The sequence below is a fragment of the Hylobates moloch genome, unplaced genomic scaffold, assembly GCF_009828535.3.
Source record: "Hylobates moloch isolate HMO894 unplaced genomic scaffold, HMol_V3 SCAFFOLD_19, whole genome shotgun sequence".
Classification (NCBI taxonomy): domain Eukaryota; kingdom Metazoa; phylum Chordata; class Mammalia; order Primates; family Hylobatidae; genus Hylobates; species Hylobates moloch.
The window spans coordinates 13,913,100-13,928,356 of record NW_026652294.1 but is presented as its reverse complement, the minus strand read 5'-3'; the positions used below and the strand labels follow the sequence as shown (position 1 = coordinate 13,928,356).

The window sequence follows — 15,257 nt, the reverse complement described above, 5'->3', positions numbered from 1 at the left end:
GCTGATTGAACCCTGTGCATTCCAAAGAAAGGATTGGGCCTAGAGCAGCTCCCTAGCAGGTAACTTCTAAACCCTTGGAAGGTCCTGCCTGATGAGACTATCTTTGTTTACCTTGGGCCATGCCAGATAATTTATGCTGACAAAGTCTTTTATGCCAAATGCCCTTGGTCACACTGTATCAGTTTGACCTCTGGAGGTGGGTCCTGAGACTGAGTAGTTAAGGTCAGTCATACGGGTGCTCCATTACATAACCATCCCCCAGTATAGACCCTGGACACCAAGACTGGGGTGAGCTTCCCTGATGGACAAGTCTCTCGTGCGTGTGTCACACGTCGTTGCTGAGAGAATGAAGTGCTGTCTGTAGGACTTTGAGAAAGAACAACTGGAATCCTGCTCCTGGTCTGTCCTGGATTCCACCCTATATGCCTTTCTCCTTGGCTAATTTGCATCTATATCTTTTCAATGTAATAAACCATACCATGAGTTTAGTGGCTTTTCTGAGTTCTGTGAGTCCTTCCAGTGAATCATCAAACCTGTGGGTGGTCTTGGGGACCCCTGATAACACCTGATTTTTCAAGAAGTTTTGCAGTGAAAGGAGAAAAGGAATGAGTGACAGCTGCAGGAGGTATTGGCCCAAGATGGGGATTCTATGTAAGAGAGGAGATACTGGGGCAGACGTGGAGGCCCATCGAAATGACAAAGTAGACAAGGATAGATTGGTAATGCAGGAGAAATGTTCTTGAGAAGATAAAGTGGAAGGGGATCCATTACACAGTGCCTCTGATAGGAGCAGTGACAGTTTATTCAGAGTAACCAGGGGAAGCCAGAAAATCTGGGTACAGTGCGGGTTTGCAGGCAGACTTGGTGGTAGGGTGATGGGGGAAGACTGAACTAATGGTTTTCTCAATGAACTAGGAGGTGAGGCCACCCTTTAGTGTGCAGGACTGGGAGTGGAGGGCTGTAGATTTGAGGAGAGGGGGGATATGATACAGTCACTTTGGAGAGCAAGACCCCAAACAAGGAATGTGTACTAAGATTGCAGGGCAGGGTCGGAGATCTCTGGCCAAGGACTGAAAATGAGAGTCAGGCTGGGCGCGGTGGATCACACCTGTAATCCCAGCACTTTAGGTGGCTGAGGCGGGTGGATCATTTGAGGTCAGGAGTTCGAGACCAGCCTGACTAACATGGTGAAACCCTACCTCTACTAAAAAAAAACACACACAAAAAAATTAGCTGGGCATGGTGGCATGCGTCTGTAGTCCCAGCTATTCGGCAGGCTGAGAAAGGAGAAACTTGAACCTGGGAGGTGGAAGTTGTAGTGAGCCGAGATTGAGCCACTGCACTCCAGCCTGGGAGACAGAGTAAGACTCCGTATCATAAATAAATAAATAAATAAATAAATAAATAGAAAATGAGAGTCCAACACACATCAAAATCCTTGCTTTTTCACACCCGCATTCAATTGTGCAGGTGCTGGCACGAAGCAGGTGGACAGCAGGATTTCACCAGGGTTGGACCTTGCCAGCTGAGTGGGATAGAGGGAGACAGAGTGTTTGCAAGTAAACTGGTGCAAGAGAGGATAAACAAGGCATAGCTGCCTGTAATTTAATTTTCCTCAGTGGTAATTAAAATATTTTTATTTTAAAACAAATCTGGATTCATTCTGGAGTAGAATGAAAAAAAGCACATGAATTTTTCAGGTAACTTAACAGACTTCAAATGCAGTTTCTCTGTTTTGAAGTGCCACTTCCAGCCATACCTACCCCCTGGTCCTCATGTGGTGAATCTACTCTTGTTGGAAGTTTGGGAAGCTTTGGAAAAGTCTGGAAAGCCCTGTCCTGCCGATGTGATCCCCTGACCCCTGGCTAGCACCCTGACTTTTCACAGGGATCATCTGAGGACGACATCCAACCAAGAACGGTGACAGTATTGAGAGAGTAGGAGGATGAAGCCTTTGTGCCTCTAAGATGTGTGCAGGGAGGGCTGGGGACTAATCAAGACCCTCTTAAGGATGGGGCAGGTGCTGCAGGGGTGGGGTGGGGTAGCCAACCCTGATGCTGGTCTTAGAGTCCAGTCTAGAGGCCAAACATATCAGAGGAGTCTGGGTAGTGTGGGGAAGGGAGCGGCTGAAATACAACAACCGGGGTCCCTCACCCCGGCACCCCTCCCTAGGACTCCAAGAGATGAAACACTCTGGGGGTCCAGGCAAGTGACTGGGACAGACTAGGTCCCAGGAAACAAGTCAGGGACCCGGATCCCAGAACTAGAGCACGAGATGTGGACGGGGTATTGGGAATGAGGCCAAAGCCCAGTTATCAGAACTGGGACACGTTCCATGTGGGACTTGGGTTCTTTACATCCTTCCTGCACAAATCCTGGGAAATGGGGTGTGTCTAAGCCTGGAACAGGGAGAACTTGTCAGCTGGGGGGCATATTTAGGGGCGTGTGTGGCCCTGGGGCAGTCCAGGATCAGGCGTCTCCTCTGCCCTTCCCTGTGGCCCTGTCCAAAGCAGCCCCCTCCTTCCTGCACAGCACCACCCAGGGCAGCCCCATCCCTGCAAAGAAGAGCCTCAGAGTAAACAGCATGTTTATTTTGAACATTCAAGTTTACAAAAACAAAAAGGTAACAAAACCATGACACAGATTACACACACATACACACACGCACGCACGCACACGCACACATGTTGCAGCTCATGTCAATTTATGTACAAAACAGGGAGAGGAGAAAGGGGCAAGGCTGGGGAGGGGTTGTCAGTAGGGTGCACTAATGTCACAGTGTCAGACAACTTGACATGCTCACTCACACTCAGCCTGGGCCCATGTGAGCCCCTTCCCCACCCAGGGGTCGGGGGTCAGGGTGGGAGGTGGGGGTCTGGGGTGGCAGGCAGCTGGAATAAAGGGGTGAAGAGAGTAATCCCTTCTCTGGGAGGGAGCCCCTTTCCAAGTTTACTCAGGCCAAGGGTGCTGGGACACACAAAGGAGGGGGCACTCAGTGCTGGGGAGAGGCTGCTGTGTCCCAGAGAGGGCTGAACGCAGTCAGAAGGCTGGGCTCAAGTCTCCCGTGTCCAGCTGGGTGGCCTTGAGGGTTGCTCCCCTCCCCGGGCTTCAGCTTCCTCATCTGTAAAACGAGGACTTTGGCCTCCTCTCAGAGCCCTTCCTGCCCAAATCTGTGGTCCCAGGTGATGCAAAGTGGTGGCAAGGGTATCGGTCCCCTTGGGATGTTGGTGGGGGCACCACGTGCCACAAGATGGGAAGATCTGGCAGATAACAGCTGGGAAGCACCTGGTGCAGGGCTTGGCCCCAAGCAAGAGATGGAGGAGCAGCAATTTCCCTCCCCTTCCCTGCCCAGGACTCTTGGGAAATGCTCAGCTTCCTTTTCTTTTTCAGCTCTCCTGTGAACTCTAGCTGAGCTAGAGAAGGGCTGAAGCTCTGGCCCATGGTGGGAGGGACACATTCCCTGAAGCAGCTGAGCCCCCTGGCATGGCTTCACCAAGGGGACCCTGGCTCTGGGGCTGGCCCACCCCCTGCCTCTGTTCCTTCACTTCAAGCCCTGTGGGCTGGGGAAAGGGGTCGGAACACATCTGGAGCAATGGTGCCCAGATGGCACTCTACACAGGTGAGTGGGAACTCGGCCCCTGGACATAACCCCCTTTGGTTTGAAATCTGGGCTCCACTTGCTAGCTGATTGACACCAGGCAGATGACAGCACCTCTCTGTGCCCCAGTTTCCTCACCTGTCTAACGGAGCCAAGAACGTCCTAACTTAGAACTGTGTTGTGAAGATCAACAGGACGGTGCCTGTGCCACACTCAGTGCAGTGCTGGACGGCACGACAAACACGGGCTCCATCGTGGTTATCAGCCAGGAGCAGCTCAGGATGTGACTGGGCCATGTCTGACTCCTCTTTCCCTGTCTGCTTGGATGTGCTCAGGGGCAGCAGAAGATAGGAAAAGTGGGACCCAAACAGTGGTGCTGGGGAAATTTGTTCCTGTTCCCTTTGGAAGGCTGAGTGGGTGATGCGGCACGAGAACAAGGCTTGGACGTCAGAGGTCTCATCTTCACTGTGACAAAGCATAAAGGACTTGGGGTTGTGCGTGTGGGTGGGCTCAAGTGACCACGCAAGTGCTGTCACCTCCTTCCTAAGACCCCATCCTTCTCCCAAGTCCTTCACAAGAGCTACCTTCTTCAAAACAATAACAGAAACACATCAAGCTCGGCTTCGCTGAAATTGAAGTTCTGAATTCTGCCGTCACCCCAGCAACAGTGCCATTATGATGAGACACTTGACCCAGCACTTGGGTTGATGTCATTGGCTGTTACCGTGGCAACCTAGGTCTCAGCAGGTCTGGCTGAAGCCCGCCATCACCTTTTCTTCCGGTGGGATTGTACTGGAGGGGCTGGGCAATCTATTTATGTTCTCGAAATGGAAAGAAGGATCTGGGCGCCGGAGGCAATGCGTCTTGGAGGAGCTTCCATGAGACTGAGCCCCCCGGCCTGCAGCTCTTGCATCATGTCTCAGGCTAAGTGGCCTCAGGGAGTGGAGATAGGGAACAAAAAGGCAGGCAAAAGGTACAGTGCCCACTTGAGCCAGGGAGCATGCAGCTGCTCAGACACCTGGTAGGTGACTAGCAGGGGAGGGACGCCTCAGCTCTCCATTCTGCCGAAGCGCCCAGGGATCATAACCTCCTCCCTGCACTTCCTGGGGTGGGGACGCCAAGATGTTTGGGTGTTGCATAAAGGGAGATGTTCAGGTGTCATGTTGGACAGCATCTGACCTCTTGGATGTCTACCTGCTTAGGTGTAGACTGAACTCAAAGGCCTTCAGGGGCAGGCAACATGGAAGGGGAAGAACACTGAAGAGGGAGTCAGATGCCCTGAGCTCTAGTCCTGGCTCTGCCCCATCGTGCTCTGTGATCCGGTGCAGGTCACGTGTCCTCCCTGAACTCTTCCCCATTTCTCACAAACAAGATGCAGATGTGGTGCCAGATGGGGTGGCTTTTCTCATCTTTAAGATTATTATTATTTTTTTGAGACAGAGTCTTGCTCTGTTGCCCAGGCTGGAGTGCAATGGCGTGATCTCTGCTCACTGCAACCTCCACCTCCTCAGTTCAAGAGATTCTTCTGCCTCAGCCTCCCGAGTAGCTAGGACTACAGGCGTGCACCACCTAACTGGCTAAGTTTTGTATTTTTAGTGAAGATGGGGTTTCACCATGTTGGCCAGGCTGACCTCGAACTCCTGACCTCAAGTGATCTGCCTGTCTCAGAGGCACTCCCAAAGTGTTGGGATTAGAGGCATGAGCCACCGTGCCCGGCCTCTCAGCTCTTAAGATTCTGACACTCTCTTGGGGAAGCTGGTGATGACTCAAGGGGACCAGGACGCCATCAGCCCTTTGAGACACTCTCAGACAGGCAAGGGTGCCAGGCCGGGGTGATCCAGAGGGTTAGTACATGCATGAGGTAGGTCTGCCTTGAACCTTGCCCTGGACTCTGAGTCTCTGCTGACCCTAACCCATGACTGGCTTCATCCCATCTACTGCCGAGTCCTGGGATCTACCCCTGCTAAGCCCAGGGTCACCAGGGCTTTCCCCACATATCCACCTGGAATCATAGAGAAGCTCACACCCAATCTGGAGAGCAAATGACCAAAGCGAGGACCTCAGCTCACCAATGAGGAAGGCCAGGCCCAGAGAGGGCAGGGACTTATAGAAGGCCACACAGCACATTAGCAGGGCTGGCTAGGAACCACGGTCTTCTCCTTCTCACCCAGTGCTCTGCCCACTGCTTCATGCTTCTCCCCACCCTCTCAGCTTCTTCCTTCCTGCCCCAGGACCATGCACAGCGTAGGTAATGTGGCTCTGCCAGAGGCGGGGTCTCCTGGGCCATGAGGCCTCTACCTTAGGGCTGCTCCCAGCCCAGGCTGAAGTGGCCCAGGTCCTGTCCTTGGCATGGAGGGAGAGGGATGACTATACCAGTGGCTATCACTATGGGTGAGCACAAGGGGTGACTGCAGCCTTTTGGCCTCCTGGGGTCTTTGCCCCTTCCCTCCAGGCTGGAGCTGGGAAAGGAATGTCCTGGAGACTGAGGTGGGGCTGGGCCAGGCATGGAACCAACATTCAAACCACTACACACAAAGAGAGGAGGAAAGAGGAGGAAGAGGGAGGCATGGGCGGGGTGGGGAGGCTCCATCGAGATCCCACTGCCCTTGACTGGCAGCTGGTGGAAAGAGGGAGGAGGGTAAGTCTAACCTCTGATGTCCTTGTCATCCTCTTCTACAGCCTGTTGTGGCCCTGAAGGGGAAGCCACTGGGCCTGTTGCGTGGGGGACAAGGGGGCAGGCGGCCACCCCCACCACTGAGATAGTGGAGTCCCCCTCATACACAACCCTACCCTACTGGGGGTGCTGTCAAAATTAGTGAAATCAGATGCAATTGATGGGCAGGGAGGGGTGGGGTAAGAGACAACTCCAGTGCAGTGCCAGGCGGGCAGGTTCCCACTGTTCACTTGAGACGCTCCTCCTCACTTGGGTGGGGACAGGGGACACACTCGCAGGGCGGGGCATTCTGGAGGTGTGGGTACAGGTGAGGGGAAACGGGAGGCACAGCCAGGAGTGGGGCAGGAGGGAAGGCCAGTGCGTGGGCAGGCTGAGGAGGGAATATGACCCACCTCAAGTCCCCAAAGTGGCAGGCAAGGGAGGGGCCCTGGATGAGGTGGCCCCTCATGCCTTGGCCCTCCCCTTGCAGACATCGAAGGCAGCCTTTGTTGCGCCCCCAAAGGTCTCCACCAACTTGTCTTCCCATGGAAGGACGTTGCCCAGCAGTGGCGCAGTGCAGTTGGCAATGCCCAGGACCTGGGCTGGTGTCAGGGCGTGGTCCCACAGGTTAAACTGGGCAATGTCACCGACAAAGGCCTGGGTGGCGTCAAACCGGCCGCCCAGGGTATCCTGGGCCAAGACAGCAGCAGAGAAAGGAGAGGCATGGAGTGAGGGAGCAGAAAAGACAGGCAGGCTGGCTCAGTCAGGCTCTTGTCCCCGAGGAAGCCCCACCTTCATCCCCACTGAAGCCCTGCCCCCAAGGCTCTAGCCCCACCTTCAAGATTCTAGTTCCTTGGGCAGGTGTCTGATCTCTCTGGCCCTCAGTCTGCCCATCTGCACAATGAGGAGGTCCAGCCCCAATACCAGCCTGAGCCTTACCTGCTCCTGGCCCAAGATAAGGATCCCATGAGGCTTGATGGGGTGCCAGGCAGCCAGGTTCTCACCGGAGCCCTGCAGCTCCCCGTCCTGATAGGCAGACCATAGGCCATCCCTTGTGGTCCAGGCGATGCAGATGTGGTGCCAGCCATTGTCCTTCAGGCTCAGAGGCAGCTGGGCCACCTGGACACAGGTCCCCCAACCCCAGGTCAGAGGTGCCCCAAGGCCCAAGGCCCATGGCTGAGGCAGTGGGGTGGGGCTGGGGAGACCCATGTCCATCCTTCCAGGGCCCGACCACAGAACTGACCCTCTCCATCCTCCTGCCCAGTGTCTTTCCCTGACTCCTCTCTCCTCTTTCCTCAAAGACCAAACCAGATCACAAGGGACTCTCTGGTTTTGGTTTTCAGTTGTCACAAGGTAGTTCACTCACTCTCCAACAGGCCTATTAAGGTCACTTGGGGAGAGAGGGATGTCTCATAATCCCAACTTCCCCTGAACACCTCACACAGCACTCAGCACACAGCTGGGGCTCAAAGAAGTACTGGCAGGGATAGAATGAGCCTTGGACTCAGACGCCAGGCTCCAGCATCTGGCCCTGGCTCTGCCACCAACCCCTGTGTGATCTGGAGAGGTTGTTCCTTCCTCCCTGGGCCTCAGTTTCCTTATCTGTAAAGTGAGGTCAGACAAGGGATGGCAAATCTACAGCTGCTGCCTCTTCCTCCACCCAGGGCAGACAGAGCCAATCAATCATGAGCCTCGATTTAGCTCAGATCCCTCAGCACGGTGCTCTGGGAAGCCACTGCTGATGGGTTAGAGCTGGCCTGTAAGATGAAAGGTGCTTGCTGTCTGTGGATTTGGTGCTCCCAAAGGGCTCCCTCGTCTGATGAGTTTTCTGAGATCACATTGTTTTTTTGAGATGGAATTTCACTCTGTTGCCCAGGATGGAGTGCAGTGGTGTGATCTCAGCTCACTGCAAACTCCGTCTCCTGGTTCAAGCAATTCTCCCTCAGCCTCCCAAGTAGCTGGGATTACAGGCATGCACCACCATGCCCAGCTAATTTTTTTTTTTGTATTTTTAGTAGAAACAGGATTTCACCATATTGGCCAGCCTGGTCTTGAACTCCTGACCTCAGGTGGTCCATCTGCCTCAGCCTCTCAGAGTGCTGGGATTACAGGCATGAGCCACCTCGCCTGGCCTGAGATCACAATTTAATGTAACACTCTCTGAGGCGGACGTGGTGCCTGGCCTTGTTGTGGACGCTGGGGATGTGGAGCTGGTCCTCGCCTTAAATGAGCTGAGTCTGCAGGAAGGGAAGGACTTCGGGGGCAATGCTATAAGACAAAATAACGGAGGGCATATGGGAGGTACAGAGGCTGCGAGGCCCAGAGGTAGAGGGGATATGGGAACAGAAGCCACGTCGAAACCCGTCCGGAAGGACAATGGATCCACCATTCCATTGCTAGGCAAACCAAGTGGTGGGCACAGTAGGAGTAAAGGCTTAGAGGCTGGAATAAAAAGGGAACAGTGAGCAGTCTATGAGGTTGGCTCTCAAAAGGACTCTAGAGCGTCCCAGAACAGGGCTGCCCGATGCCCTGTCCAGGGTGCTGAATTCCTTCTAATGCGAACTGAGTGCTGAACTTGGGCCAGGCCAAGGACAGCAGCCAGGGGGTGATGAAGGGCACAAGGCAGCAGGATCTAGATGTAGTCCAGCCAGCCCGGTGGTCGTAGGGTTTATTGGGCCACAAGGGAAAGTCACTGGTCCCTGGACTCATCTCCTCCCTCCTCCTCCTCCTCCCCCTCCAGAATGCCATGAAATGCACCTTCTGCTAAGCTGGGTTCTGATGGGTGTCAATCACTCCTAGTGGCTTTATGTGTTGTGAGCTGGTCACAGGTGGGTACAACATGTGGTATCTGCATTTCCAGGGGGTTCTCAATAGACCACCATGCCTGCAAGGCCCAAAACAAAGTGGCAGGCGGGGGAAGAGCTTTAGGAGTGGATGACAGTGATGAGATGCTCCCCTTCCTCTTCCCTCAATCACCGTGCTCCTGCCACATCATTCTCCCTGCCTTGTCCTTGTCCTGCCTTCCAGCCAGGCTGAAGGAGGGGCATCAGGGAGGGAGGTCTGGGCATGAGGAAGATGGGTGGCCCAAGGGCAGAATAGGGGAGGGGTTAAGAGGTGGTTTCTGGAGCCCAAGACCCTGAATCACATCACACCCCAGCAGCTGTGTGGCCAGGGTGCATTATTTTCCCTCTCTGAGCCTCAGTTTCTCCATCTGCAAAATGGGGATAATGAGGGTACCTACTTCCCAGTGCTGTTGGGAAGGTCAAGGGTAATAATGTGAGTAAACTGCTTATTAGCACAGTGACCAGTATAATAAAAATAGCTCACAGTTATTGATGTCTGCTAAATGCTAGGCTCTGCTCAAAGCCCCCTACATGCATTTAAGCCACTTCTCACTATAACCCTAACAGGCAAGAGTTCTTATCATTCCTGCTTTAGAGATAAGGAAACTCAGGCACAGGGCAGGTAGATGACTAGTCTGAGGTCACACAGTGGTGAAGATGCAGAACCAAGACTCAAACCAGCATTTGGGTCCCAGAGCCTGAGAACAACACCTTTCTACTCTCCATAGTGGGGAGGGCCCGAGGGGCTGGCTCCAGGGAAGTAGAAGGAACGAGGAGGCCACGAGCACTCCCTTCCTTCCTCCATCCCCAGGTAGGTCTGTGCACCTCCCTTCTCTCTCTCTCTCTCTCCCTCTCTTTTTTTTTTTTTTTTTTGAGACTGAGTCTTGCTCTGTTGCCCAGACTGGAGTACAGTGGCGCGATCTTGGCTCACTGCAAGCTATGCCTCCTGGGTTCTGGCCATTCTTCTGCCTCAGCCTCCTGAGTAGCTGGGACTACAGGCGCCCGCCACCATGCCCGGCTAATCTTTTTGTATTTTTAGTAGAGACGGGGTTTCACCGTGTTAGCCAGAATGGTCTCAATCTCCTGACCTCGTGATCCGCCCGCCTCAGCGGGATTAAGGCATGAGCCACTGCACCCGGCCACCTCTCTTCTCTTTAAGTCCAGGAAGATGAGCAGGCCCTGGGGGCAGACACCTCAGCCCTGTCCCATAGCTGGGTCACTGGGGAAGTCACTGGATCTCCAAGAGCTTCACTTGCCTCCTCTGTAAAATGGAACAACACTTAGAGCCTCTATTAGACACAGCCTCTCTTCTGGCAGCCCCATGTCTGGCTTGTCTTTATATTCCCAGAGCCCAGCCTGGCACACAGTAGGTATTTAATGTGTGCTGAATATGCAGAGCAGGAGAATAAGCAGGAGAATGAAAAAGCCCAGTGTGGAGTGGGCACTTCTGGAAGGGTGGCTGTCCCCCAGCCAGCCCTCCCCGCCAGCCCTGCCCACCTTGTCGTTGATCAGCAGCTCCATGGGCTCATGGCCCGCCTCTAGCAGTACAATCTCGTTGGCCTGCCCCGGCACCGAGTAGGAGAAGGGGGTGCCCTGGCCGGTGCCGCTGGACCTGGACCGCAGCCACATGCAGGCAGTGAATGCGTAGAGCTCGGGCAGCGCCTTCCGCACGCGGGCGTACATGTAGTTGTTACGGATGGGGATGCTGATCTTGAAGGCGTCTGGGGGACTGTAGGCTGAGGACCCTGAGGGTGGGCAAGGCAGACATGGTGGAGGTCGGTGGACACCGAAAAGGGTGGGGTGGACAGGGCACACTTCAGAAAGAAGGCTAACAGCTCCCAGGCACCTGCTGCATGCCCAGTGCCTTCAGGGCCCTCTCTGCTCTACCTCTGTGTTGAGAGGCATGATTAAAGTGCAGGGGGTCTGGACCTCAGATGTCCTGAGACCAAATCTCGCCTCCCCCACTTCCCAGCCACGTGACCTTCAACAAATTAAACTTGTTCCTGACCCCTTGGGAGACCTGGGGTAGACGGGCCAGAGGCAGGGCTGAGGAGGGCTGGAGGTTGCTTCTGTCCCTGTGCTCCAGCCAGGATGCTGGCCCTGAGGCACCAGACCTGTCCCTCCCCTGCAGCTGTGCCCCTGCAATGGCCCCTCCATTCTGAAATTTGCTCCCCACCTCTGTTTTCAAGAAGTAGCTTGAGGCCTGCCTCCTCCAGGAAGCAGCTTGGATTTTCTTTCTTTTCTTTTTCTTTCTTTTTTTTTTTGAGACAGAGTTTCCCTCTGTTGCCCAGGCTGGAGTGCAGTGGTACAATCTCAGCTCACTGTGACCTCCACCTCCCAGGCTCAAGCAATTCTCCTGTCTCAGCCTCCTGAGTAGCTGGGATTATAGGCATGCACCACCACACCCAGCTAATTTTTGCATTTTTAGTAGAAATGGGGTTTTGCCATGATGGCCAGGCTGGCCTTGAACTCCTGATCTCAGGTGATCCGCCCACCTCAACCTCCCAAAGTGTTGGGATAACAGGCATGAACCACCATGCCTGGCCCTGGATTTTCTTCTCCTGAAGCCCTGTTCCTCATGTAAGTTGGTCCCAGCTAACTGCTCATCATCTCCCCTGTTCTCCCCAACTCGTCTGTAAGCCTCTTAAGGGTGGTCTTCACAAGATTTCAAAGCTGAAAGGTCCTTGAGAGCTCATGAGTCCTAAATCCCCATTTCTCAGATGAGGAAAACTGAGGCCTGGGGAAGGAAGTGACCTTCTGAGGTCACAGAGCAAGCCAGAGACAGATATGCAACCAGGAGCCAGGTCTCCTTATGCTCATACCTGTACCCTGCCCATTATGTTCCTCTGACCCCTTGGCAGTGCCAGGCACAGGTGTTAAACAAAATCCTGACCAATTAATTGAAAATGCTATTTTGTGGGTGGCTAAATGTATGGCTGTGGAGTCAGACCTTGTTTGAGGTCTAGACCTACCACTTTTGTCTGTGTGACCTTGAGCATGTCACTTGACTTCTCTGACCTTCGGTTTTCCCATCTGTGAAAACCGTGAAGATTAAATCAGCTGATGTATCAAGTACTTAGCCCACTCCCAGGACACAGTAAGTGCCAGAAAATGAGACCCGTTAATAATGTTGATAATGATAATAACATCCCCCAATGATTCTCTCCACTGTGTGTTCCACAGCCTCCTCCCCACCCTCCTGTCTGACCATGTTAGCCTCTGGGGAGCATGGATACATTTTTTGAGTGGCTCTGTCACCTGGAGGACCCCTCCAATGCCCTCTGCAGGACCCAGGACCCACCGTGCTCCAGCTCAGCCACACGACCCTGCAGGACGTCCAACTCCTTTTCCACTTCCTGCCTCTGCCGGCGGCTGCTGTGGCTGAGGGCCGCACGCTCCTTCTCCAGTGCCAGCACCTGGGCCAGCAGCTGCCCCTCCAGCTGGTCCATCTTGGAGTGCAGGCCGGTGGGCACAGCGGAGACTGGGGCTGGGGCAGCTGAGAGGTTCACACGGGCTGGAAGCTCCTGCTGTTCACAGGGCAGAGAAACAGAAATCAACTGAGGGGAGGAAGGAAAGGCTTGGAACACTCAGATGCCTACCGCCCCTGCTCAGTGACCCCAGGGGAGCCTCAGCTTCCCCAATATGCAAAATGGGAATGACAATGTCAACAGCAGGCAACAGATGCATCCTGGGTCCCTGGCAGGCTCTATTCCTGTACGCTGGCGCATGACGGTGAGCAGCAGGCAGAGTTGGCCCTGGCCCTCAAGGACAGCTCAGCCCACGGAGGTGTGGGGCCTGACCATGAGTGCTGTGAAGGTCCCCCAGGTGGTTTCAGGGTGCAGTCGGGGCTGAGTGCCCCGCCCTAGTCCTTCATAGCAGCAAGGCTAGACACTGATGGGCTGGTAAAGGGGCAAACCATCTTAGTCTTCATTCCTTCACTCAGCAAGCTTCTCTAGAATGGTCCTTGGCAAAAGGCTCTGTATGGCCACTGGGCCCACCCAGGGCGTGAAACAGGGACTTCTGGAGCAGGACCCTGGTGGCTTGACCATACCAGGGTGACAGGTGGTTAAAATCACATACTTTGGAGTCAGACAGCTCAGGGTTCAAAACCAGCTCGGTAACCAATCTGCTATGTGACTCTGAGAAAACATCTTGACTTCTCTGAACTTGTTTACTCAAAAGAGAGCTGCACCTATTTGGAGAGTTGTGGGGAGGACTAAGGATTAAATATCAATAAACAGAGCCTGCTTATTGCAATTGCTGTTTAGGGCAGAGTGTTCCGGGGTAGGCTCTGACATCCCCCATCCAGCCCAGGATGAGGTCTAAGTGTTAGCGTTCCCCACCACATGCCTGTCTTATCTTAAGACCCCAAGGGCAGCAGAACTGGGGCAGGAGCTGGGAGGGTTTCCTTCCCCCTCTCCTGCTGGAAGAAGGCCCCTCTGGGGTGGAGGAAGGCAGGTGAGGCCGCAGGTCCAGACTCTTCGAGGGGACAGTCTGTGGCAGACATGTCACAGAAATGTCAGTAGGAGATTAATAATTCAATGAGCTGCTAGGAGCTAAATTAAACCTTCACCATCCTCCGCCATCCTCCTGGTTTCCCCCTCCTCCATGGTCCCCGCTACCAGGCCTGATGCTTGCGAACTCCCCAGGGGCCTGGGAAGCTTTTGCTCAGTCAGTTCCTTGCTCCCAGGCTTAGGCCCCAGACACGAACTCATTGCATTCTGTGATTCAGTCACTGAGCAAACATTCAGAGGGCATCCCCACTGTGCTAGGCACTGCCCCAGATGCTGAAGTTGTGGCTGGAGGTAAAACAGAAAACCAAGAACCCCACCTTTCCTCGGTTTCCTAAGCTTCGAGGGGATGGCCTTGCAGCTTGGGACAAGTGTAGAATCCCTTGCCCAGCCTCACTGGCCCAGCCAATGGCCTTGTCAGTCATTTGCTGGGTGACACTGGACACTGCTGGCGGCTGCTGTGACTGAGGGCCACATGTTCCTTCTGAGCTGTGCACTCCTCCTTAACTTCTCTGAGCCTGTTTTCTAGCCATGGGACAAGGGGAGAAGTGCGTCCCCTGTGTCAGAGTGTTGGGGGCAAAGGACCACTGCCATGCTCAGTGCCCGAGACTTGGGAGCTGCCAGTGTGGACAGCAATGTGACCTCATTTTGAGGAGTTGCAGGAACCAGGCTTCGGCTCTGCCACTGCCTGGTGAGAGTAGGGGCAGGTGGGCTAACACTCTGGGATCATTTTTCCCCTTCTATAAGACGGGGACTTGGAATGCTCAGCTTCCAGGGCTGGTCAGCATTAAATGATGGTGTGTAAGGGAAGTGCCCAGAGCCTGGCCCACAGTGGGTGCCGGGGGCATGGTTTTGGGTGCATGGGGTAGGTGGGAAGACTGAATGGGACGCTCTTGCTGCCGGCTAAGCCTTAGCAGACACCTTGCAAACATTCCCTCTCTGAATCCACTTAACATGCCAGTGTCCTCATTTCAGGGGCAGGAAAACTGGGGTGAGTTAACCAAGATCACACCAGGAGCAGGAGCAGAACTGGGATCTGAGCCTAGCAGTCTGGCTCGCCCGCCCCCTCTGCATCACTTGCCTTGCAGCCTCTCTTGGCATCTGCCAGGCGGCTTCTCCAGAAGCCCTATTCCCTCTCTGTCCCACCTGTCCCTTGGCTCCCATGGGAAAGGTGAGGTTGCTTCACAGGGCTGGGGGTCTGATGCCACTCACACTCAGCAACCCCTCTCTTCTGCTGGCAGTGGGGAGGGGCTGAGGATCAACCTCTCCATTCCAGGCTGTAAGATGGGACAACAGACACAAGTCACTGAGGTCGTCCAGGCTGGCTCTGGAAAGGGACCCATGAAAGCAGCGGGAGAAGGGGGACTCTGGCCACCATTATGCACCCCCCCACCACCTCTTGTGTAAGAGGTCACGGCCGCCCATCCACGCAGATGCCTACTTGGCCCACGAGGCTGAGGTGGAGGCCAGGTGAAGGCGGGCATGGGATGGGCGTAGGAGCCTTACAGTGCACTCACCGCTTACATTCATCTTTGCTTTCCTGAGGGCTCCTTCTGCCAAGGTGCCTACAAACCCTGGCTCTGGTGCAGGCTAACCACAAAGCCTTGGTTTCCCTTCCTCTAAAATGGGAACAGGCTGGGCATGGTGGCTCA

At 54.5% G+C, this 15,257-nt stretch overlaps 1 protein-coding gene across 1 annotated transcript in view; it reads right to left on the bottom strand.

The window, feature by feature from the left end:
* Positions 1-2,576: 2,576 nt before the first annotated feature.
* NPTXR (neuronal pentraxin receptor) overlaps positions 2,577-15,257 on the bottom strand; it is a 41,335-nt gene continuing 28,654 nt past the window's right edge. The window contains exons 5-8 of the mRNA XM_058431902.1: positions 12,396-12,621; positions 10,592-10,839; positions 7,191-7,370; positions 2,577-6,941 (exon numbers count right to left, since the gene is read on the bottom strand). Of these exons, the coding sequence (XP_058287885.1) occupies positions 6,717-6,941; positions 7,191-7,370; positions 10,592-10,839; positions 12,396-12,621 (879 nt within the window). The 3' untranslated portion in view covers positions 2,577-6,716. The remainder of the gene's footprint in view (positions 6,942-7,190; positions 7,371-10,591; positions 10,840-12,395; positions 12,622-15,257) is intronic.